Raw genomic sequence first — 24,957 nt, 5'->3', positions numbered from 1 at the left:
CAAAGGATAAGAGATCTTTCTTTCTTACCGCTGCATAGTACTCCATTGTGTATATGTACCACAGCTTTTTTATCCATTCGTCTACTGGTGGACACTTGGGCTGTTTCCAGATCTTAGCTATTGTAAATAGTGCTGCTATGAACATGGGGGTACATATATTCTTCCTGATTGGTGTTTCAGGCTTCTTAGGGTATATTCCCAGCAGTGGGATCACTGGGTCAAATGGAAGTTCAATTTTTAATTTTTTGAGGTAGCACCATATTGTTTTCCATAGCGGCTGCACCAGTCTGCATTCCCACCAGCAGTGTATTAGAGTCCCCTTTTCTCCACACCCTCGCCAACACTTGTTGTTTGATGATTTGTTGATGGCGGCCATTCTGACAGGTGTGAGGTGATACCTCATTGTTGTTTTAATTTGCATCTCTCTGATGATTAATGATGTTGAGCATTTCTTCATATGTCTCTTAGCCATTTGTATGTCCTGTTTGGAGAGGTGTCTATTCATCTCCTCTGCCCATTTTTTAATTGGGTTCTTTGTCTTCCTTTTGTGGAGTTGTATGAGCACTCTATATATATTGGAAATTAACCCCTTATCTGATATATCATTGGCAATGATGTTCTCCCATACAGTGGGTTGCCTTTCCATTTTGATGATTGTTTCTTTTGCTGTGCAGAAGCTTTTTAGTTTGATGTAGTCCCATGTGTTCATTTTCTCCTTTATTTCTGTTGCCTTAGGTGATGTATCAGTGAAAATTCTGCTCCGTATGATGTCCGAAATTTTGTTGCCTACATTTTCTTCTAGGATTTTTATGGATTCCTGGGTCACATTTAAGTCTTTTATCCATTTTGAGTTTATTTTTGTGTATGGTGTAAGTTGATGGTCTAGTTTCATTTTTTTGCATGTAGCTGTCCAATTTTCCCAACACCATTTATTAAAGAGGCTGTCTTTACTCCACTGTATGCTCTTGCCACCTTTGTCAAATATTAATTGAGCATATTGCCTTGGGTCCATTTCTGGGTTTTCAGTTCTGTTCCACTGGTCTATATGCCTGTTCTTGTGCCAGTACCAGGCTGTTTTGGTTACAGTCACTTTGTAGTATAACCTGATATCTGGTATTGTGATACCACCTACTTTGTTCTTCTTTTTCAAGATTGCTGTGGCTATTCGGGGTCTTTTTTGGTTCCATATGAACTTTTGAAGTATTTGTTCTAGTTCTATGAAATATGTCGTTGGTATTTTGATGGGGATTGCATTGAATCTATAGATTGCTTTGGGTAGTATGGACATTTTAATTATGTTAATTCTTCCAATCCATGAACAGGGTATGTGCTTCCACTTTTTTATATCTTCCTCTATTTCTTTTTTCAATGACCTGTAGTTTTCTGCATATAGGTCCTTTACTTCTTTGGTTAAGTTTATTCCTAGGTATCGTAATTTTTTTGGCGCAATGGTAAATGGGATTGTTTTTTCAGTTTCTCTTTCTGTGAGTTCATCATTGATGTACAAGAATGCCGTTGATTTCTTGACATTAATTTTGTATCCTGCTACTTTTCCAAATTCATTTATTAAGTCTAATAGATTTTTGATGGAGTCTTTAGGGTTTTCTATGTACAATATCATGTCATCTGCAAATAATGACAGTTTCACTTCCTCCTTTCCAATTTGGATCCCTTTTATTTTTTCTTCATGTCTGATTGCTGTGGCTAAGACTTCCAGTACAATGTTAAATAAGAGTGGCGAGAGTGGACATCCCTGTCTTGTTCCTGTTCTTAATGGAAATGTTTTTAGTTTCTGTCCATTGAGTATGATGTTGGCTGTAGGTCTTTCATATATGGCCTTTATTATGTCGAGATATGATCCCTCTATTCCTACATTGCTGAGCGTTTTTATCAGAAATGGATGCTGGATTTTGTCGAATGCTTTTTCAGCATCTATTGATATGATCATGTGGTTTTTATTCTTCATTTTGTTTATGTGGTGTATCACGTTTATTGATTTGCGAATATTGTACCAGCCTTGCATCCCCGGAATGAATCCCACTTGATCTTGGTGAATAATTTTTTTGATGTATTTCTGGATTCGATTTGCTAATATTTTGTTCAGGATTTTGGCGTCTATGTTCATCAGGGATATTGGCCTGTAGTTTTCTTTCTTCGTAGTGTCTTTTTCTGGTTTTGGAATTAGAATTATGCTGGCCTCATAGAACGTGTTTGGAAGTCTTCCTTCTTCTTGAATGTTTTGAAATAGTTTGAGGAGAATGGGTGTTAGTTCTTTTTTGAATGTTCGGTAAAACTCCCCCGTGAAGCCATCTGGGCCTGGGCTTTTGTTTGCTGGGAGAGTCTTGATTACCTCTTCAATTTCCTTAGTTGTTATTGGTCTGTTCAAGTTTTCTATCTCTTCTGGGAATAGTTTTGGGAGACTGTGTTTCTAGAAATTTGTCCATTTTGCTTAGATTGTCGAATTTGTTGCCATATAGTTGTTCATAGTAGTTGTTAACGATCTTTTGTATTTCCGTGGTGTTGGTTGTTACTTCTCCTCTTTCATTTCTGATTTTGTGTATTTGGGTTCTCTCCCTTTGTTTCTTGGTGAGTCTAGCTAAGGGTCCATCAATCTTGTTTATCTTTTCGAAAAACCAGCTCTTTGTTTCATTGATCCTTTGAATTGTTTTTTTGGTCTCTATGTCATTTATTTCTGCTCTGATCTTTACTATTTCCTTCCTTCTACTTGCTCTGGGGGTTTCTTTTTGTTTGCTTTCTAATTCTTTAAGTTGTGAGGTTAGACAGTCAATTAGAAATTTTTCTTGTTTTTTGAGGTAGGCCTGCTATGAACTTCCCTCTCAGAACTGCTTTCGCTGCATCCCATAGATTTTGTGTTGTTGTGTGTTCATTTTCATTGGTTTCCAGGAAGTTTTTAATTTCTTCCTTGATCTCCTCGGTGACCCATTCATTGTTTAATAACATGCTATTTAGCCTCCATGTGTTGAAATGTCTTTGCATGTTCTTGTTGCAATTGATTTCTAGTTTCATGCCATTGTGATCTGAGAAGATGCTTGATATGATTTCAATCTTCTTGAACTTGTAGAGATTTAGTTTGTGTCCTATCATGTGGTCTATCTTTGAGAATGTCCCATGTGCACTTGAGAAGAATGTGTATTCTGTAGTTTTGGGGTGTAATTCTCTGTAGATATCTATTAAATCCATTTGGTCTAGTGCTTCATTTAGAGTCTCTGTTTGCTTGCTAATTTTTTGCCTAGAGGATCTATCCAGTGCTGTCAACGGGGTGTTGAAGTCCCCTGCTATGATTGTATTGTTGTCAATTTCTCCTTGGAAGTCCTCCAGAAGATTTTTAATATATTTCGGTGCTCCTATATTGGGAGCATATATGTTTATCAAGGTTATATCTTCCTGTTGGATAGATCCTTTCAATATTATGTAGTGGCCGTCTTTGTCTCTAGTTATGGTCTTCATTTTGAAATCTATTTTATCAGATATGAGAATTGCTACCCCAGCTTTTTTTTGCTTTCCATTTGCTTGGAAAATTTTTTTCCATCCCTTCACTTTCAACCTATGTGAGTCTTTTGTTGAGAGGTGGGTCTCTTGTAAACAACATATAGATGAGTCATGCTTTCTTATCCAATCAGCTACTCTGTGTCTCTTTATGGGAGCATTCAATCCATTTACGTTTAAGGTGATTATTGATATGTACTTATTTATTGCCATTTTTGTTTAGTGTGGTTCTATTTTTCTTTCATTTCTACTGCTAATTACAGCAGTCCTTTTAACATTTCTTGCAGTGCTGGTTTGGTGCTAATGTATTCCCTTAGCCTTTTTTTGTCTGGGAAGCTCTTTATTTGATCTTCTATTTTGAATGATAGTCTTGCTGGGTAGAGTAGTCTTGGATTCAGATTCTTGTTTTTCATGACTTTGATTACTTCATGCCATTCTCTTCTGGCCTGTAGTGTTTCTTGTGAGAAGTCAGATGAGAGCCTTATGGGGTTCCCTTTGTAGGTGACCTGTTGCTTATCTCTTGCTGCTTTTAGGATTCTCTCTTTGTCTTTAATTTGTGGCATTTTAATTACTATGTGTCTTGGTGTGGGCCTGTTTGGGTTCTTCTTACTTGGGACTCTCTGTGCTTCTTGAACTTGAATGCCTTCTTCCTTCACCAAATTAGGGAAGTTTTCTCTCACTATTTTTTTGAATATATTCTCTATCCCTTGCTCCTTTTCTTCTTCTTCGGGGACTCCTATGATGCGAATATTATTACGTTTCCAGTTGTCCCATAGTTCTCTTAAGCTGTCTTCCTGTTTTTTAATAGTTTTTTCCTTTTGTTTTTCTGATTCGTTGATTTTTTCTACCCTGTCTTCTAATTCACTGATCCGGTCCTCAGCTTCCCCTACTCTGCTTTTTAAACCTTCCAATGTGTTTTTCATTTCTGATATGTCATTTTTTATCTCTTCTTGTTGGTTTTTAATTTCCAATTGGCTTATTTTCAGTGTCTCTATGTCCTTACTCATGCTGTTCAGCTTCCTCAAGATCATGGCTCTGAATTCTAGCTCTGTTAACATGCCTAATTGCTCCACATTGATCTCATCTTCGGTGGAGGTGTCTTGCTCTTTCATTTGGCTTCTGTTTCTGTGTTTCACCATTTTGGCTATCACTGTGGGCTTTGGAGCCTGTCAAGTTCTCCCTGTGGGTGTTGGTGTTCTGCTGTTTGTGGCTCCCTCTCCTGTGTTTAGATGAGCGAGGGAGGACCCGCGTTGAACACCACTGTCAAGTCTTACTTTCCTGGTTAAAGTTGCCAGCCCAGGAAAAGTACTGTTATCCTCTAGCTTTTTGCCTGGAAGCTAGCAGTCTATGTTAATTGATGAGTTTGGGGTTGTCAGTTGATTGAAAAACTCCCTCTGGTGCTCAGCCAAGGGGCTTTCACAAGGGTGGGGCAGATGCTGGTTGTTAGTGAGCCTCAATTAGCACTTCAATGGCCCACAGGGTGGGGTTGGATCTCCGAGGGAGGGGCTGCTGCCTCTCCTCAGAGCCCTGGGAAGGTGCAATGTGGCCACCGTCCTGAGTGGCTGCACTCAGCCAAAGCTCTGAGCGCCCTCCAAACCCCGAGTGTCCCGACGCAGTTCCAGTCCAGTCTGCCCTCCCTCTGCAGGAGCCCAAGGTGAGTGGCTGTGGCTGTTGCAGCCTCTGTCCCGGCTCTGCGCTGTGGGGCCGCCTGGGAGTGTAACCCGAGGGCGCTGCTCCTAGCTAAGGCCGCTGCCGAGCTGCCGACCGTGGGCTCCCAGCCCCGTCTCGCGCCTTCGCAAGCCTACCGGGATCGAGTCGGTGTCCCTCGTTGTATGGTCCTCGCAAGCTGCTTTTCTGTTGGTTTTTCCCGTCGATTTGTCTGTGTTATAGTTGTAATTCCAGTTTGGTTCTGGGAGACGGTCTGTGTAGCTCCCTTCACTCCGCCGCCATTTTTCTTCTCCTGTTCTTAGTAATGTTAAGTATTCCTCAGTGACTTCAAGTGTTGGGAACTTGATCTTATTATATAGCTCCTATCAACCTCTTACCTAATGCTTTTATTTTTTGATGATCTTTTCTGAATCAATTGCTTAATTAAAAATATCTCAGTGATTATTTTGACCCCTTCTTGACCACTTCCAGTGTTGACACTTCACTGCCCCCTTGTGCAGTTTTCATCAGAGAGAGGTCACTGTGGACATTCTGGAAAATTCTTCAAGGAAGATGAGAAATTGGGCACCGACTTTCAATTCAACTACCATAGTGGATGGTCTTTGAAAATTATGTATATTAAGAGTATCATCTCTCCTGTCTCTTTTAATCATTTCCAGTGGACATTTGCCATTGTGTAGAACATGAGGTGCTGATAGATGCTGTTAAGATAAAGGGCTAATGGGACAATCCCTGTATCAGAGCTGAGCTGCACCTGTTCCCCAACCAAATCTCTGTAAGAACTGTTGGGGCCATGATTCCATCCCCCACCCCCCCTCCAGCAGCTGCAGCATAACAGAGCCAGTTCTTAGTAAGAGATTTTTTATGATGAGGGTGAACAAGTTGTGACATGTATGCCTGAAGTCCCTGCCTGGGGACAGAAACTGGAGCAGAGGGTCTGGGTAAGGACTTCCCAAATGGCAGTGGACTAGAATGACCAGGGCATTGCAAATGCATAGAGATCCTTGATGGTGGCAACCATGGGTAGGAATCTTGAAATTTAAGAAACCCAAACCACACTCTGCCACTGATGGACTGGGAACCAGGCAGGTTGGGAGGGAAACTACAGTGTGGAAAGGCAGAGTGTGCTCTGGAGAGGGGAAGCAGCTTCGTCCAGGCACTGGTGGTAATGTCCATGTGCTGGAAAGGTCACCCAGGTGGCATGCTTACCCAGGCCTCACTGTCACCCATGTGGTGAAACCCTGTCCTGGGAGCCATGTGCTCAGTCTCAGCCATATTGAGGCTGAGTTGTGATCTCTAGGTAGAGATGTCTGGTGGACTGATGGAGGAGCCGCTGGAGCTTGGGGTTGGGGAAGAGGTTCAGGACAGTTAGAGTACTCTGCACTGGGTGTCTCGTTGGCTCTGATGCTGGTTTTGTTCATTCATTTATTCTCTCATGCTGTTTTAGTGATTGCATATTTGACCATTTAAGGTGTCTGTGAGTATGTATTGTGAATGCATGGGCAGGAAAGTTCCCAAAGAAACCTCAGGGTTTAATCTCCTGACCTGGGTTGCCGTAGTACCAAAATTATTTAAAAAGCAGGTTTGGGGCAGTACAAACTAGACAGCAGGTGAAGGGTCAAACCTTACAGCCAGAGAGAAAATAAAGGCAGAGTGGGTCTGAATTCTCTGTTTAAGGAAGATGGTGTCCGTGCTGTTGCAACAGCCTCCGCCTGGGACGCTGCTAAGGCAGAGCGGCATCAGCCTGCATGCCCCCAGTTCCCACTCCTGAAGTAGCTTTGTTGTTTCTCATACTTGTGTGGCCCAGAGAAGAGGAGATGGCATGGGAAGGAGAAGAGAAGCACGTCCATCCTCTTCTGCTCAGCACTGGGGGGAGGGCTGAGGTGAGGTCGGGCCAGGACTCCAGCAGCGCCCTGCAGGCGGGGAGCAGCTGCCCCTGCACAGCACGGGAGGCTGAGGTTCTGAGGCCTAACACCTGATCTCAGAAGCGGATGGGTTCTTGGGCACACATGGGAAGGGTGGAGCTATGGATTTCGTCAGTGATGTTGTGAATTCGACTTAGCAAGTGGGCACTCCTTCTGCCAGTGAGTGTCCTGTGAACTCGGATGAGCTTTTCTGTACTGAGCTGCGGGCAAGTCTTCTAGGGACCCCTGCTGCTCAAAATATAACCTGGGTTCAGGGGCTGGCCAAGCTCCCTGGGTGAGGGTGAGCCTGTGGACTGCGTTTAGAGACAGGCCTGCGCGGCTGCTAGTCAGGCAGGTAGGTGGACAGGGAAGGTGGGCTCTCCTGGGCACAGAGTCACACAGGCCAGAGGAGACCCACCGACAGTTTGACCAGGGTCTGGCAGGTTATGAGAAGGACTTCTTGGGAGCTTGACGGTGAATTGGGGAGTGTTTGGACAAGGAGCTACTACTTATACCCTTTTTCCTGGGTTTCATGGCAGGGGAACGAGGTCCAGCCTAGGGTCTACGGTTCACCAGGGACTTGCCGCCCTCCATCCTCCTGGAGGGCCACCGAGATGCGTAGATGACTTACAGCCTTCAGAACGTTACCAGATTCCCTCGTCTAGATACCAGTCTCAACGTCATTTCTGCGGCTCCCTGTTTAGTTAGGTATCCCAGACATGAGCCCCAACATATGCTGTTCTTTTCAGTCCTGATGGTCTCTTTATTGCCAGGCCTTCAGGGGGACATTTTGACAGTAGTGGAAATAGACATGGGGGACATGGGGGACATGGGAAAGCACTGGGTTACATTTGGTTTTAGGCATCAAGGGTTTTTTGGGGTTTTGTTTTGTTTTTCTGGAATAACCATCTGTAGTTTTCTCATTTTCTGTGTCTCACACTTAGATTCTCCAGGATTCTCTCCTTGCTGCTATGCTCACTACCCTGCCCCCAGCTCCGGTGGAGCGCCATCTGGGCAGGCCGCTGGTGGGCACGGCTGGGGCAGGAGGAAGAGGGCTTCCCTTTAGTGTCTGAATCTTCTTTCCTTGGTGTTTGTCTTCAGGGACTTGACCCTTCTAGGAAACAAAAAACAAAAACGAAAAGAGAACTCTAGACTTGTGTATTTAGACTCACACGTGTGTTTTTCCACGTCCGGGCAGCCGCTGCCTGGCTGCTGTCTTCCCTGAGCCGCAGTCGCAGGGCATGGCGTCTCTAAGCAGGATGAATGGCTGTGTAGTGGCTGCTCTCCTGCACCCGGGGCCATCAATCTTGTCTTGAATGCTGGGCTGCCGGGCTGCCTGCTCAGGCTCATCTTTCTGGGGCAGACTTATTTACGGAGCCACAGCAAAGGTAATCTCACTCCCCCAGCCCTGTGGCCTGGGCCTCTCGCAGCCACTCTTAAAAATAGCCCAAGACAAGGAGAGCCAGGGTCCGGTTACCTCCTGCACGCAGGATCTCATCTCACCTCGCCTCCTGCATCTGGCAGCTCAGCCCTTCTGGGTGCCTGGTCCCTTGGCCCGTCAGAGCCAGCTACAGTTCCCCTTCTGGAAAGTGGGGACAAGCATGTGGGGTCGGGAGTCCTTCCCAGCTGCCTCTGCCCAGCCAGTTGGGTAGGAAATGTCAGCCTTGGAAGTAGTGTGTCCATCTGTAGAAGTGACAGGTTTTCCAAAGGGACAGGGATGTTCTTGGATACAGGCCTGGCATCGCGGCATGCTGTGTTTGGGGTAATGCCTGGCTTTTCCACCTTGCACCTTCCCGTCCCTGAGTAGCTAACACCTGTGCCAAGTTCTGGACGCTGGGGCATGTCCTCCGTCCCCATGTACCATGTTCTTTTCCCACTTGCTGCTCTAAAATCGGCCTGGTCGAAGGGGATAAACTGGCTGCAGCCTGGCCTGTGGTCCCAGCCACAGCAGTAATTTCCTAGATGACCTTGGGGAGGCCTCGTCCTGTAGTAGGCTTGGTTTTCTCCCTTGTGCAATTAGGGAGGATAATTCTGGCTCCTGTCTTACCTCGAAAGGATGTGGTGGGATTGATTAATCAGACTGGGGAAAAAAGAGTCTGAAGTGATTCGGTCTGAAAAACAAGGACTCTAGCCCTGCAGTCACGCTTAGATTGGTGAGCTTGCTTCGTTTCTCGTTCCAGTGTGTGCCTGCTTGGGTGTGTGTCTGTGCATGGCATGTGAGTGCGTGTGTATGTGTGTGGTGTGTGTGTGCACACATTTGTGGAGGGAGTGGTTTACCTGACAGCTCACTAGTTGTGGACACGTGTCATTTGTCTGCCTCACAGCCTCTCCACCCCACCCCCTCTTGCCCTCTTGGGTGTGAAGGCTCTGGGCTCCCTGTCCGCTCTTACAGACTTGATCTAGGAGGTCCCTTAAGGTCCCTAGGGAGTTGACTTAATGGCAGATACAGGTGAGGAAATTAAGGCTGAAGGAAACTTAGTCATTTTCCAAAGGCCCAAACATTCAGGACCTAGCCTGATGCCTCTAGCTTCCCACCCCACTTTGCTCCCTGACCCAGCCTCACCCTCTGCTTACCTGGCACGCTTTCTGATTGTGCCGTGTCCGTTCTGTCTTTCAGAACTATGCTCCTGCTCTTTCTTCCCTGTGTTGGGGCTTGTCCCTTTCCGATATCCCTTCTCAGGATGCCTCCAAGCTTCCTTTAGGCATCAGCTTAAACTCCCCTTCCCCTGACACCTAGTGCCACCATGAGTCCCACACCTTCCTTGTTCTTTCCCATGTTGGCACCCGTCATACTTACTGTGACTGCTCAGTCATCTGTCCTGCTGCTGAGTATAAGGTCTACGAGGACAGGGCCCTTTCTGTCCTACTCATGATTATCTAGCACCTCAGTGAGGTCTGCCACCTCACTGGAGCTTGGTACACATTTGAATTAATCATGAATGAATGAATGTGAACCCAGTGCTCCTGATGACCATGTTGATTGCATAGATGAACACACACAGCTCCATTGTCTGCCGATGGCTTTGATGGGACGGCAGGCTTGTCTGGGCTCCTTGATCTGTCCTGGAACTCAACAGGAGACCGTGTCTGAGCACCTGGTGGCACTTCAGAGAGGGCAAAACCAAGAGCTGGGCTTTCTGAACACTCGCAGCTGGGAAAGAACTCGGAGGGCTCTTGGGCAGCCTCTGGGAGGAGTAAACTTCCCAGCACAGCTGCGGGGCTGCTGACACCAATGGCATCTTGATGCGCACATTCATCTCTCTTCCCACTGATTTGTGTTTGAGTCAGATTCCGCCACCTTCCAGCTTCACCCCTCTTCTCCTCCCCCCACTTGGGTCCTGCCCCCGTCCACGGGTGGGGGTGGGGCTGCTCTTCCGGTTCACTGGCTCTGCCAGCCTCTAGCTCCCAGGAGAGGGGCTCTGCAGCAGTGGCCGAGGATTTGGAGGAAGCGGGCTTGCTGAGACTGACGTCTCCACCTGCTGGCCGTCCTGACCCTTGCTGCATCAGCTCTCTCCCCTTGCCGTGCCGCTGCCGCTGCTACTGTTGCTGCTGCAATATTTTATATCCAAGGAGCCAGAGACCCCGGGTTGGAAGTATGGCCAGGCAGATGGCACAGTGTGCTGCTCCCACAAGGATCTACTCCTGTTGGATGCCCCAAAGAAGTGTCCCCTGAGAAAAAGTCTAAGGGGTGGGAGCTAACCCTTTGATTGTGTTGCTGCCCCCACCCCCCCAGGGACACTTCCATGAAGACTGAGGCAGACGAAGCTGCTGAGAGCCTGCTGACATGACATCAGCCACAGAGTTTGAAAATGTGGCCAACCAGCCACCGTACAGCCGGATCAATGCCCGCTGGGATGCCCCGGACGATGAGCTGGATAATGACAACAGCTCAGCCAGGCTGTTTGAGAGGTCCCGGATCAAGGCCTTGGCAGGTACCCTTTGGGGCGGTGGGGGTTAGGGGTGCTGGTCTCACAGTCCTGAGGCTCACTCCCCTCCTTGCCTGTGGTGGATCCTCTGTGTGCTCTGGCATGAGCCCTGGCAGGTGGTGGTGGAGACTTGGTTGTGTGGCTCAGAGAGGCTGGTCCTCAGGAGGACACAGGCTCAGGCAGCCTCGGTCCCACGTGTCCTCTGCCTCCTCCCAGGCGGGAGCTGGTGCCAGGTGGGTCCCGCCCTCTGCCTCTGTCCTGCGTGACCTGTGGCCAAAGGCAGAAGTAAGAGAAAGTCTGGGCAAAGCATGTCTAAGGAGATGGACACCCTGGCAGAGGGGTGTGGAGTCTTCGTGTGCACCTCGGTCTCCTGCCTAGGGCAGGGTAGAGGAACTGTCATGCTCTCTGTGGTCCCAGAAGCAAAGAGTGGTCTGATAGACAATGGAGAACAGATAACCTCCTCCCTGCACTGCCTCAGAAGGAGCATTTTCTGAGCTAACCTCTTATCCTTAAACTGGAATTAAATTAGATTTTTACTTAGGTTTATAGTGGATCTCTCTCTCTCTCTCTCTCTCTCTCTGTGCGCGTGTGTGTGTGTGTGTGAGAGAGAGAGAGAGAGAGAGAGAGAGAGAGAGAGTGTTCTTAAATTTCCAGTAGAAATGGCTTCTCCTTCCTCTGCTGGCTGAGGTCTGATTCTTGGGATTTTTACTCCCCACCAACCCTTGTGACCACTGCCTCCCTGGAGCCTGGCCCAGGGGAGCTATATTCTGACCCTAAGTCCTTGGCCAATAAAGAGAGCTTGAGTTATCTGGGGTGGAGTAGGTCATGTGTAGAGTGGGCTCCGTCACCTCCTCTGCCGGTGACTGGCCCAGTCATGGCTCGTTCCGGTCTTGTGCCTGTGAGACGGGCACGCCTACCCACAGCACTCTGTGGTGCGCCTCTCCCCCCGCCCTGCTGCTCATGGCTCGTCTGAATCTCATGCTAGTAGTCTCCAACTTCCCTCCCTGTACTCTGCTCCCACATCCCCTGGTCTTTAGCTGACCTTGAGGCATAAGCAGGGCCCTAGGCCCCTCTGAGACCATAGTGACCTTTCATCTCATGAGTGTCTGGGTGTCTCACCCCCATAAAAGCAGTGGGGTGGTGTCTCATTCTCTTGTCCTGGTGGCTTCCTTGGTTTTCCTTGGGAAGATATAATAGCACCAACCCCTTGCTTTTGCTTATGTAATTTGAACCTCTTTATATAACCAAGCTGGGAACCCTTTGCCCGTCTGGTTGTATGTTCTTTACGTCTTGTGCTGGCTCGATCCGCTGCAGTGACCTGGTGATGGCTGGAGGGAGAGGGGACCATATTCCATAAGGTTTGCCAAAGGACGGTTTGAGGAGTGGGACTCTCTTCTCTGCAGGAGTCATTTGATCTATTTCACAGATATCCTGTTTTTTAAGCAACCAAGGTAAATTCCACTTTAACAACTATCTATTGAACCCCTACTATGTGTAAAGCTAAACCCCTGGCCAAACATGAAAGTAGAGGGGGGAGCGCAGAGATGGATTCCACCTACTATCTGTCTCCAAGGCGTTGGTGATCTATTAGGGGAAATGAATGATGTTCATAATTAATTAGCACGAGTAGAATTAGAGAAGGACCGTAGGAAAGGCACATCAGTAGCAGTGAGAGAGCAAAGGAAATGAAGAGAGAACCAAGGCCTGGGTTGTGGAGGAGGTGGCCTTGGGCTGGGGGCTGAGGGTGCATGTGACTCTGACGGGCAGATGGGCTAAGTTTGCCCACTTGGCCTCTGTGTGTAGCCAGGTCTGATGAGCAGCCTGGGAAACAAGTGGAAATGGGTTGATCAAGTTAATCAGGAATGAGCCTCCGCCAGCCTCGCCTGTGCCTCACTGGGCGTGCTTCTTGTGTACCAAAGAAGCTGAACACCCGCCCGGGAGCGAGGAACCGCAGCGTGCAGAGTCGCGTGGACATGAACGATTCAGTACATCTGGCTAACAAGTCACATGGAAGTTTGGGGTCCATTCAGGGTTTTTTAAAACAAACAAAAATCTAGGCAAGTTATTGACTTGCCTCTCCCGAGAGTCCACTCGGAGCGACCTGTGGGAGAAGCTAAAGCTTTGAGAAGGTCCGAAGTGGAGTGGCCGGGTGGACCCGTGCCGGTGGGCAGGCAGAGCAGGAAAGGAAAATGCCATCTCCCCAGTTTTAACTTCTTGACATTTTTCTCTTCAGTACTGTCTTTGGAGCTGCCTAGGCAGTTAGGCAGGGATCAGACTTTCCAAAACGGCTTAGGAAGGAAGCAGGAGCTGCCTTCAGTTCCCATCATTTCAGCGTGCTCCATGGCCACCACACTCCTAAGGTTATTATGGCAAAAAAGGCCTTTGCTTCTGTGTTTCTTACAAGTTGGTGGTGATCTGCTTTGTAGGACTATGTGGCAAGGTCGGAGGGATTAGTCTGGCCTTTTCTTCCTGAAACCGAAGGCCCCGAGGCGAAGAGGAAAATGTCACGAGACCCAGATTCAAGTCCTGGTTCCACCGCTAATGCTACTGCTGCGGTGGACGGCTGAGTCAGTTTCCTGTTTTATAAAATCAGGGCAGTAGTATTTAACCAAGATTGGGCCTGTCAAGTAAGATAAAGTTTATGAAAGCTTTTTATTAGTAATAAAATACTAGGCGAATGTTTGTATTTACAGGAAACCTTCTTAGTATCTTTCTGTCCCTTCTCTTCTACCAACTTCAGACGTTCAAGATCATTAGCTCATTCATTGGCCCAGTGACCTTGGCCTGTTTCAGGGTCAGTTTCTTCTTTCTTAACTCTTCACCCTTTTTTTTCTCAGAAGGCCTGGGTTGAAAAATAAAAAGCACCAGGGACTGGGGACATTAGGCTGATGCTTGTGTTTGGAGCTCTCGGCTTGGTCCTGAGAGATCCAGTGCCGGTGAGGACGAAGCCCCATGCTGTGGAGAGCTTTCTCCTCAAGGCCATCCAGCCAGGATCCCAGCTGTGTCTCTTCCACTGGCCCAAGAAACCAAAGGACAAGCTTCGTTGAATGCTCTTCCCAGTGTGGCAGCTCCTCTGAGTCCTTCTCTACATAGTGACCTGTAGCTAGAAGACTTGCATTTGGTTAACTGGACTCCATCTTTCCCGCTTCTCAATCTTCTTTCAGCTCTGAAGGAAGTAGCCCTTATTCTGCCTTCCTGCTCGTTCCCAGCTCTCCCTCCCTGGGCCAAAATTAACACGCCACCTGATTGTTGTCTGTGGAAACCCCCACATCGACCCCTCTCCAAACTGAGTTACTGTGAACTTGAAGCTGCGGATCAGCCCGGCTGCAGTGAAGGGAGACGGGTGTGGTACAGACGCTGCAGCAGGCTCCTGGAGGGAGGGGGTGTGACCTTGGCGATGCCCAGGGGAGGGCTGGGGGCCTAGCAGGAATGTCTGCCCAGCAGGTCCCTGGGCAGATGTTAGCTCTCGATGGCTGTCCCAAAGCTGACAGCACTTTTTGAGGTTCCGTGGTGGGTAGCCGTGAGGCTTCTTCCCGAACGGCGAGCTGGCCCCTGCTTCGATGGCTCTGGCACCTTCCCAAACAGGCCGCTCTTTGGACCTGCTTTGAAAGGTTAGAGGAAGGGGAACAGCTGAAAAGGCCGAGTTCCTATCCCCGCAAGAGGTTCCAGCCCTGGCATTTCAGTAGAAACGCTCTCAGCGTCTCCTAGAGTCACCCTCATTGTCACACCCCCTTTCTGTGCTTCCCCTTCACGCTGGAAGCCATCTGGTAGGTAAAGGTTTGACACCTGGAGGAGGAGGAGGGGTGGAGCACTGTAGGCTGCAGGGAATTGACCAGCCAGGATGCCCCCCCACCCCCCGTGCTCTTCCGCTTCCCCTGCCTGTCTGCACCCCCTCACCTGGCTGTGAAGCCCAGAGGCCCAGGCAGGTGTGGCCCAGCCGGGAGAAGACCAATGCCACAGAAAGGTGCCCTGAAGACAGAAGCCCTGTACCCCAGCCTCCCTCCCTTCCTGTCCCTCCCTCCCTCCTGCTCTCCCTGCCTCACACGTGCACACAGCTTGGCATCCCAGCTCCTGGTGCACAGAGGCCTCTGGAAGGGAGCCTGGGAGAAGGAGGGGGCTGGACATGCTCTTCCTCCTCTTCTTGGGCCTGTTGAACAGTAATTACTGAGGGACAGACTACACAGAGCTGCCCTTTTCCAACACAGTGCACAGAATTGTGTAGCCCACTCAAAATCGGAATCCATGTGATGTTTCAAACTAGAGATGCACTTCCTTTCTGCATTTTCTCTTTGTGGCCTTCTTATGAGAAATGAGATGAGGCTGAGTGGCGAGGTGGTTGAGGACAATTCAGAGAACACAGAAGGACAGCGGGTGTACTGCAGGCTGCGTCCTGTGCTCTGAAGCACATAGTTGCTGTCCCTTTGAACTTTGAACACCTTCCAGACCCATTGCGCCCAGGCCCCAAGGTCAAGTTCCATGATCAACAGGGGTCCCATCAGAGCCTTAGGACTGTGGTTCTCAGACCCTACTGCTCCCCACCCACCCACCTTGGCCTGTAGGAACTTTCCGGAGAGGGTCGTTGGGCTCCTTCCAGACTTTGGTGGCAAAAGATGATGCTTAGCCTCTCCCTAGACCCATTTCCCCACCTGCACCAGGATGACACTGAGCCCAGGTGTCATTTGCCTGAGAAGAGCTTTATGTCCAGAGGGTGAATGATTTATTTTAGAGAGCAAGGTTCTACCACACTGGGGTGGGGTGGGAATCAGCTTGCTAAGTCGACAAATTCAGATGCAGCTGCTGGAGACCAAGGCATCAGGTGTTTATGGTACTTATGTCTCTCTTAAGCTACCTGTAAGAACCAAGGTAGAGTATTAATGAGAGGTCTTTAACATGTTTTCTTCTCAGATTTCAAAACATGAAATGGAGTTTCATTTAGAGGCTATATACTGGGAAAATACACTATTCCTGGAAATATCTGTGCTCATTAACCATCATTTTAATGTGCTGTCAGAAGAGAAAAACATGGGCTCAGCAGCTTTCTCTTGGAGGTCAGACGTTGTGAGTTTCCCTCCTTCCCCCATCAGGCCACTGTGCAGATAAACCTGCCTGTTACCTGTGCAGACAGATCTGCAAGAGGCCAGGTGCCACCTGCACTGTGTGGTCCTGCCCAGAACGTAACACCTTCTCCCATTGTCCCCTCTCCCCTCGTGAGAAAAGCTGCCTTCCTCCTGAGAACCTGTGCAGAACAAAGGCTGCTCCCTTTCTCTGGATGACTATCTGTCATGGTGAAGATGCTGGATCAAATATTAATACGCCGAGGTTAATAATAAGACTGTATTCCCTCCCCATGTGGTGTAGGGAGTGAGCCGTGTTAATGGCCTCCTCCGTCTTTGGGACATTCCTGTGGGCTGTCAGCTTCATTCCCAAGGGCAGGCCCTGGCACCAGGCCTTGACTGTGCACACGGCTCCTGGGAGCAGCCAGCACCCGCTCCCCTCACCCCTGCGATGGGACCCGGCATGCGCTTGGCTGAAGAGGTGTTTTCAGAGCATCTGTAGCAATTGTTCCTTTTTCCTTTTAATCATGTCACTGAGCAAGAATGACAGGGAGTCTTGGTAGCAGCCGAGTCTCTGGGAGCATTTTGCCTCCAAACCCTTTGGCCTTCTGACTCTGGAAACTAAATCAGCCAAGGAATCTCATTTTACAGTCTAGTGAGAGGGAAGTGGATCAAATAATCACACATGTTTATAGACATGTGTGCATGATGACAAGTTATAAATGCTACAAAGATTTACTGAGAAATGTAAGCATTTATAGCATAACCTATAGCTTATAACTCATCCAAAGATGCATAGGGTTTGTTTGAGCATGAAGGGAAGGGTGGATGGAGATAGGAGGGGCAGGCAGGAGCCATATCACGGGGGCCCTTATATAGGCCATGGCTGTCTTCAGGGTCCTGGCAGGAAGCAGCAGGAAACTCGAGGGGTGGCTGAGGAATTTAATGAGGGGATTATTTGCAAAGGAATGGCAAGGTTGCAGGATCGTGGGGTGGGAACCATTAGCAGGGGGGCTATAGATTGTCAGGACTGGAGCTGTGACCTTCAGCAGAGCACCAGGGAGATGGCGCTGCTCCCATCCCATCCAACTGTTCTTCACAGGGAACTGACATGGTTGTGTTAGGGTTGTTAAAGATCACTCTGACCTCAGTGAGGAGAACAGGTTGTGGGGAGGAGGTGCAACAGCCCAGAAGAGAAGGTGGCAGTGTGAGCCAGCTTGGGGAAGAGAAAGTGGTCCATCCCGCACAATCATTCTTCTGTCCTCCTCCTGCTGATGGGCTTCCCCTAGTGACCTTGGCCAAGTCACGATTCGGCTCCTCACCTGGAAAACAAGGGCTGGAACCAAATGATGCTCGAGGCCTTTCCTGCTCTGGCACTCCGGGAGGGAGGCTCCTGAGAGGCAGCGCTGACCATGTGTATCTTTACCCTGAACCATGGAGCTCTGCTTCCTGGCTTGCGGAAAGAGAATCGATCCTTTTTAGCAAATCAGTGGCTTCTTCAGAAATTCTCCCTGTTCGTTAATGGCTGGGCCGAGGCTGAGTCCTGAGGCATCTTGACTTCTGTGCACCTGCAGACTCAGTGAGTGTAATGCTTTGTGCAGCCCTCAGCTGCATGCATGGTAGCAGTGCTTGGTGTTTGCACAGCTGCGTCGTGCTTTTCGTCCAGGTGATCTCACTGACCCTTCGAGCACCCCGAAGGAGGCAGGGTGTAGCAATCACCATGCCCCATTTGAGGATGGAGGAGGTCACAGTGGGAAGTGGCAGCACAGGACTAAAATCTCAGGGTTTTAAAAGCATCACAGTGCTGTTTGGGCTACAGCACCTGGGTCCTCTTGAATGTCCTTCAGACTTGCATCCTCTCCTCCTCGGCACCACACTTGAGACGTTCCTTCCCATCTTTCCTTCCCGCACCAGCTTCTTGAGGCTCTTTGATCAAAACCCTGAACTCATTTTTATTTCTGTCTCACAGCCTCTGAGTACGATCACCTGCCAGGGCCAGCTGATCTGCGTTCTGTGTTACTGTTCAGATTAGCCTGTCATTTTATTTCCTAGTTTGTCTGTCAGTTGGGCCACATCACCTCACGCAGAGCCTCAGAACTGGTTCCCCTGGCTCCGGCCTCTCCCTTGTCCAGTCCCATTTACACAGGGCGGTTAGAATCATCTTTCAACAACTTTTTGTGAGATGTTGCTTTATTTAAGAACCTCCAGGCTCTTCTTTCCCTAAAGTATAAAGGTATGAAGTTCAAATTTCTTAGACTGCCTTCAGCTTCTTTCCTCTGGGTAAGTTTACGGCACACGGCACCCACGTGCACATGCACATTTGCCAGTTTGCACCTGAAGGCTTCCCACAGCCCCCGTCTTCCCCGCCTTTCTAAACCATTCTGATCTTCAAATCGCAGATCAAAAGTAGCCTTCTTCATAAATAATTGTTTTAAATTTAAATTGGTCTAAAATAACTTTTCTTTTAAATTTTTTTTCTTTATTGATTTTAGAGAGAGGAAGGGAGAGGGAGAAAGAGATAGAAATATCGATGAGAGAGAACATCAACTGGCCGCCTCCTGCGCACCCCCCACTGGGGATATGGCCCACAACCTGGGCCTATGCCCTGACTGGGAATTGAACTGGCAAGCTATTGGTGCATGGGTCGACGCTCAACCACTGAGCCACACCGGCTGGGCAGATAACTTGTTTTTTTTTTCCTACAATATCTGGGCAGATAACTTGTTTTTTTTCCCCTACAATATATAGAGACCCTATTTTATTTTTTAAAATAGGTGATTACTTTTATATCTTAAAAATTTGTATTATACAAGATTATATATTTGGTGTAGAAAAGCAAGTAAAAACAGAGAACTAGACATTGTTTATGTCTAATGTAGATATATTAATGCCTACAAATAGATATATGACTGTGTATATATGTGTGTAAATTTTGAAATATCTTTATATACATACGTGTGTGTGTGTGTGTATTCATTCTTTATTTGACCACTTTTTCTTTTCTTTTCCTTTTTTTTTGTGGTACATGTCCCTAGTAGGAACTGAACCCGGGACTCTCTGGTCCACAGGCCGACGCTAAACTGCTGAGCCAAACTGCCCAGGGCTGAAATGTTATCTATATTAAAATCTTAGAATCTTTTTCACTGAGCCATATCCTATAACTACCTTTTCATGTCAGCAGACATGCAGATTATCATTTTCATGGCTGTATAGTCTTCCTTTGTGTTAATGTGCCCCATTCTAGTTAACCAGCATCTTAGTGTTAAACTCTGATAGCTCTTAAAGTCTGTCTTATGTGTTTTATTCTTGCATTTGCAGATATGTAGTAAGCATCCTAAAGTTCTCTGTAAGAATCAACCCTACCGAGATTTCAAATCCTTATAGACAGGGAACTATGTGCTAGCTGTTCACAAGACCAGTGTGATAAAAGTTGGTAGATTGAAAGAATTCTTCTCCAAAGTAAACAAGAAGAGTAGAATTTGTGCTATCATCATTTATGATGTGTCCCTGAGGGCTTTATAAGGGGTTGGCATCTGTGTCATCGAAGTTTGTCACAAATTCGTGGGAGTTGAAGTGTCACTCACTCAGGTTCCCTAAGTTCTTGGCTTCCTGGTATGAGAAGATGAGAAATCCCAAGTTGTAAACCTGCAAAGGGCTCAACATTTAATGATTGTTTTCAGGCCCAGGATAGTGGTTCAAGGCCGCCCATGGTGCGTTTTCTCCACTCGTCTTTCTGACCGCCTAGCTTTCCCCGTAGCTTAAGGCTCTGTGCTGGTAAAATGGACTTCCTCAAAAAGGATCCCTTTTTAACTTCTCATCAGTTATCTATTCCTCAGAGGTTATGAGATTTATATCCTGTTTTTCTTCTGTTCTTATTATAAGAGTAATATATGTTTATTGCAGAAATTTTAGAAAACATAGATAAGCAAAAAATGTCACCCACAGTCTTACCACCCAGCTATAACAACACCGAACTTCAGCTCTTTTCTATGGATAGAGGTCTAAAAAGTTAGGATCATGGCCCTGGCTGGTTTGGCTCAGTGGTTAGAGTGTTGGCCAGCGGACCAATGAGTTGCGGGTTCAGTTCCAGCCAAGAGCATGTACCTTGGTTGCGGTTCATCCCTGGCCCTGATCGGGGTCGTGCAGGAGGCAACTGGTTGATGTGTCTCTCTCACATCAATGTTTCTCTCTCTCTCCTTCCCTCTCCCTCCCTCCCACTCTATCTGATGATAAACAGAAAAATATCCTTGGGTGAGGATTTTTTTTTTTAAAGAAGAAAAAAATTAGGATCATATTATGCATGTAATTTTATAACCTGAATTTTTCCTTAAAATGTATTATAATAGCCAGTGTGGCTCATTGGTTGAGCATCAGTCCTTGAACCAAGAGGTTGCCGGTTCGATTCCCGGTCAGGGCACATGCCCAGGTTGTGGGCCCGATCCCCAGTCGGGGGGCGTGCAGGAGGCGGCCAGTCGATGGTCTCTCTCATTCGTGCTTGTCTCTCTCTCCCTCTCCTTTCCTCTCTCTCTAAAAATCAATAAAGAAAAAAATATAATATACTTTCTTGCCATTATAGATACAACCTTATTAATATCCTCATAAATATACTAAATTATTCAACAATCCTGTTATGAAATACTTTGGTTACTGTTTTCCATCCTTGAGAGCAGACCTGTAACAGGGAGGCAGGAGGCAGGAAGCGGTGGCAGGAGGATAGATGAGCCTAGAAGTGAGTGAATTGAGTTCTGAGACCCTTCAGCTTTACCATTTGGCTTAGGACGGCCAGGGGGTCAACAGCCCCACGGGGGACTTTTGATAGCGAACTTCCCAAGCAGGTATCGGAGTGAGTGGGGCCAGCAGCAGAGGAAGCCCGGGGAAGGTGCAGCACAGAGGGAAAGAGCCTTGACCCCGAGGAGAGACGTCTGTGCTTGGAAACCGAGAGTCAGAGGGCAAGACCCGAGAGAGCCGTGGGAGGTCAGGGAGTGTCACGGCCCTCAGGACCCACGGGCCACACTCTGTCCGAGGGGCGGGTGGGTTCAGGGAGCTGTGCTTGTCATTCTTGTCTGGTGCAAGTTCTGAGGCAGAACTGGGCTATCTTGAGAGAGAGAGAAACAGTTTAATAGGTTCTTTAGAAAAATAAAAAGGTATTTCTGTATTGAGTAAGTAGTAGATACACCCAGTAGGTAAAACTCAAAAACGTAAAAGGGCAAGTAATATTTTTACTCCCACCTTGGTTCCCCAGACACCCAGTTTTTTCCCCATATTCAGTGTATCATCTATCTTTCCCGGAATATTTTATGCAAGTAGTCTATATTATTTTCTCAACTTTTTTTTTTTTTTTTACTTATTATATGCTGTGCTTTTTTTCCCACCCAATATATCTTTCTAAAAATTAAATTAATTTTTTTACAGACCCCCCCATTGTCTGTGTCTATTGGTTATGCATATATGCATATAAGTTTTTCAGTTTATCTCTTCTGCTTCCCCCAGCCCCCCACTGAGGTTTGTCAGTCTGTTCCCTACTTGCATGTCTCTGGGTCTATTTTGATCAACAGCTAAATTTGTTCATTATTATATTCCATAAATAAGTGAGATCATGTGATATTGTCTTTCTCTGACTGGCTTATTTTGCTTAGCATAATACTCTCCCGGTCCCTCCATGTTTTCTCAAGGGATAAGAGATCTTTTTTTCTTATAGCTGCATAGCATTGCATTGTATAAATGTACCACAGCTTTTTCATCCACTTATCTACTGATGGACACTTGGGCTGTTTCCAGGTCTTAGCTATTGTACATAGCCCTGCTATGAACATAGGGGTGCATATATTCTTTCTGATTGGTGTTTCAGGTTTCTTAGGGTATATTCCTAGAAGTGTGATCACTGGGTCAAATGGCAATTTAATTTTTAATTTTTGAGGAAACTCCATATTGTTTTCCATAGTGGCTGCACCAGTCTGCATTCCCACCAGCAGTGTATTAGAGTCCCCTTTTCTCCACACCCTCGCCAGCGCTTGTTGTTTGAGGATTTGTTGATGGCTGCCATTCTGGCAGGTTCCTACCCACTATATCTTGAGGATTTTTTTTTTATAATACACATTTTTTATTTATTTATTTTTAAATCCTCACCTGAGGATATTTTTCCATTTTTGTTCAGATAGAGTGGGAGGGATGGAGGGAGGGAGGGAGAGAGAGAGAGAGAGAGAAACATTGACATGAGAGAAATGCATAGACTGGTTGCCCACCACATGACCCCGACCAGGGCTGGGGACGAACCGTAACTGAGGTATGTGCCCTTGACTGGAATCGAACCCATGACTCACTGGTCCGCAGGCTGATGCTCTAACCACTGAACAAAACCGGCCAGGGCCATATTTTTTTTTATATATTAATATATATATAGCCTCCACATTCTTTTTATAGCTATGTAGTATACCATTGTAAGGACATATAATTTTTTTTATTTTTTATGAGAGGCAGGGAGAGAGAGAGAGAGAAACATTGATGTGAGAAAGAAACATCAATCACTTGCCTCCCGCACCGGGCTATGTGACCTGACCGGGAATCGAACCTGAGACCCTTTGGTGTACGGGAGAATGCTCCCACTAATTGAGCCACACCAGCCAGGGCTGGACATATCATTTTAATTTAACCAGTCCTATATTGGTTGACATTGGTGGTTTTCAATCTTTTGCTATTTCAAAAAATGCAATGAATAACCGTGTTACATAGGTTATTTCCCAAATATATATGTTTATCTATAGGATAGATTCCTAGAAGTGGAATTACTGACTTCAAAAGTATGAACGAAATAGATCCAGAGACATGGAAGTAGGGAACAGACTGACAAACCTCCGAGGGGGGGGGTGGGGGGGCAGGAAGAGATAAACCAAAGAACTTACATGCATGTATGTGTAAACAATGGACACAGAAAAGAGTACAGTGGGGGTGGGGGTGGGGTGCAGGGGAGGGGAGGAGGGTGTCAAAGGGGGAAAAGGAGGGACAGCTATGATTTCAAAAATGTAGTAAGTTAGATATTAAAAATATATAAAAATAAATAATAAATTTTTTAAAATAAAATTTTTTAAATGTTGTAAAAAGTATGTGCATGTGTAATTCTGATCAGTCTTGCCGAATTGCCTCTTATGCCCTCTCCAGCAACATATGAAGACTCCCCTGCCCCGCCACCCCCATCCTGCCAAACTGATATTTTATCAGACCTTGAGATCTTTGCCAATCTGATAAGTGAAACATAGTATCTTGGTATACTTTTATTTTACTTTTTGACTTTTAGTATGATGTTTTTCAAACATATAAAAAGTAGAGATAAAAGTATACTGAATTATGACCTATATTTAACAACTGATAATATGTTGCCATGTTTGCTTGTGCATTGGGGGGGGGGGGGGGCTGAAGTATTTTTAAAGTAGATTGAAGATCATTATAACATTTTACCCCTAATACTTTAGTATGTATCTCTGAAAAACAAGAACATTTCCCAACTAACTAGAACACCATTATTATAACCTAATACAATTAACAAGATTTCCCTAATATAATCTAATACCCATTTAATATTCAACTTTCTCAGTTGTCTCAAAATGTTTTTTATGATTAGTTTGTTCAAATTAAGGACCATATATTAGATTGTGTGTGTGCCTGTGTGTATTTTAATTTGTACTTTTATTATTAATAGTTTGGACAGCCCTGGGCAGTTTGGCTCAGCGGTTAGATAGAGCGTTGGCCTGCGGACCAGAGAGTCCCAGGTTTGACTCTAAGGGCACGTACCTCGGTTACGGTTTGTCCCCAGCCCTGGTTGAGGTCATGTGGGTGACAACCAGTCAATGTGTCTCTTTCATGTCGATGTTTCCTTCTCTCTCTCTCTCTCTCTCTCCCTCCCTCCCTCCCTCCCTCTCTCCCATTTTATCTAAAGATAAATGAAAAAAAAAAAAAGTTTGGACAACTTTCCACACATGTAAGAGACTTTTATGGTTTTTCTCTGTTAACTCTTTGTTCACATTCCTATGTCCATTTTGCAATTGGATTATTGGTATTTGTCCTTAATTTGTAGGTGTTTACATACGTTACTAGGTCATCAGCCCTTTGTGCTGTCTTTCCTCATTTGTTTGACTTGTTTGATGTCTTTCCTCAGTTGTTTGATTTTGCTTTTGGTATTTTATCCCACATAAAAGTCTTTTTAACATAGTTGGACTTTAAGTCTTTTATGGCTTTTGGAGTTTGTGTCATGTACTCTACACGAACACTGTAAAAAACAACAATTGAGTTTGATACTTGAATTGGTTTCATTTAAATCTTTATTATCTTTATTGATTTTAAAGAGAGGGGAAGGGAGAAGGAGAGAAAGATAGAAAGATCAATGAGAGAGAACATCGATTGGCTACCTCCTGCATGTCCCCCACCAGGGATTGGGCCCACAACCCGGGCTTGTGCCCTGACCGGGAATTGAACCGGCGACCTCCCAGTGCATGGGCCAATACTCAACCACTGAACCACACCAGTTTAAATTTTTGACCTAATTGAAATTTATCCTGGAGTATGAGGTATAAATTTAAATTAATTTTTCCTGGATGGCCATCTAGTTTTGCCAACACCCTCTGCCCAGTGATCTATCTTTCCCCTTTATATTTGAAATGCCATCTTTATCAGATAGTATATGCATATATGTGCTTGGGAGCATTTCTTTTCCATTGATGTGTCTGTCTATTCATATGCTGATATCACACAGTTTTATTATTATAACTTTAAACTGTGATTGAATATTTGATAGAAAAAACACCTGGCAATGTTGGTCACTCTTTATTACCTTTCTTTTTTAAAAATGTCATAGCTGCCCTGGCCAGTTTGGCGCAGCAGTTAGAGTGTCAGCCTACGGACCAAAGA

General features: G+C 46.3%; 1 protein-coding gene across 2 annotated transcripts in view; it reads left to right on the top strand.

Moving 5' to 3' along the window:
• The window catches only part of SPTB (spectrin beta, erythrocytic), a 124,225-nt gene that overhangs the window by 48,613 nt on the left and 50,655 nt on the right, over positions 1 to 24,957 (top strand). For both annotated transcript variants that reach the window (XM_036255806.1, XM_036255795.1), the window contains one exon: positions 10,813 to 11,011. In XM_036255806.1, the coding sequence (XP_036111699.1) occupies positions 10,864 to 11,011 (148 nt within the window). In that variant the 5' untranslated portion in view covers positions 10,813 to 10,863. The remainder of the gene's footprint in view (positions 1 to 10,812; positions 11,012 to 24,957) is intronic.

The sequence above is a fragment of the Molossus molossus genome, unplaced genomic scaffold, assembly GCF_014108415.1.
Source record: "Molossus molossus isolate mMolMol1 unplaced genomic scaffold, mMolMol1.p scaffold_m16_p_1, whole genome shotgun sequence".
In the NCBI taxonomy this organism is placed as follows: Eukaryota; Metazoa; Chordata; class Mammalia; order Chiroptera; family Molossidae; genus Molossus; species Molossus molossus.
This window is presented reverse-complemented; position numbering and strand designations above follow the sequence as displayed.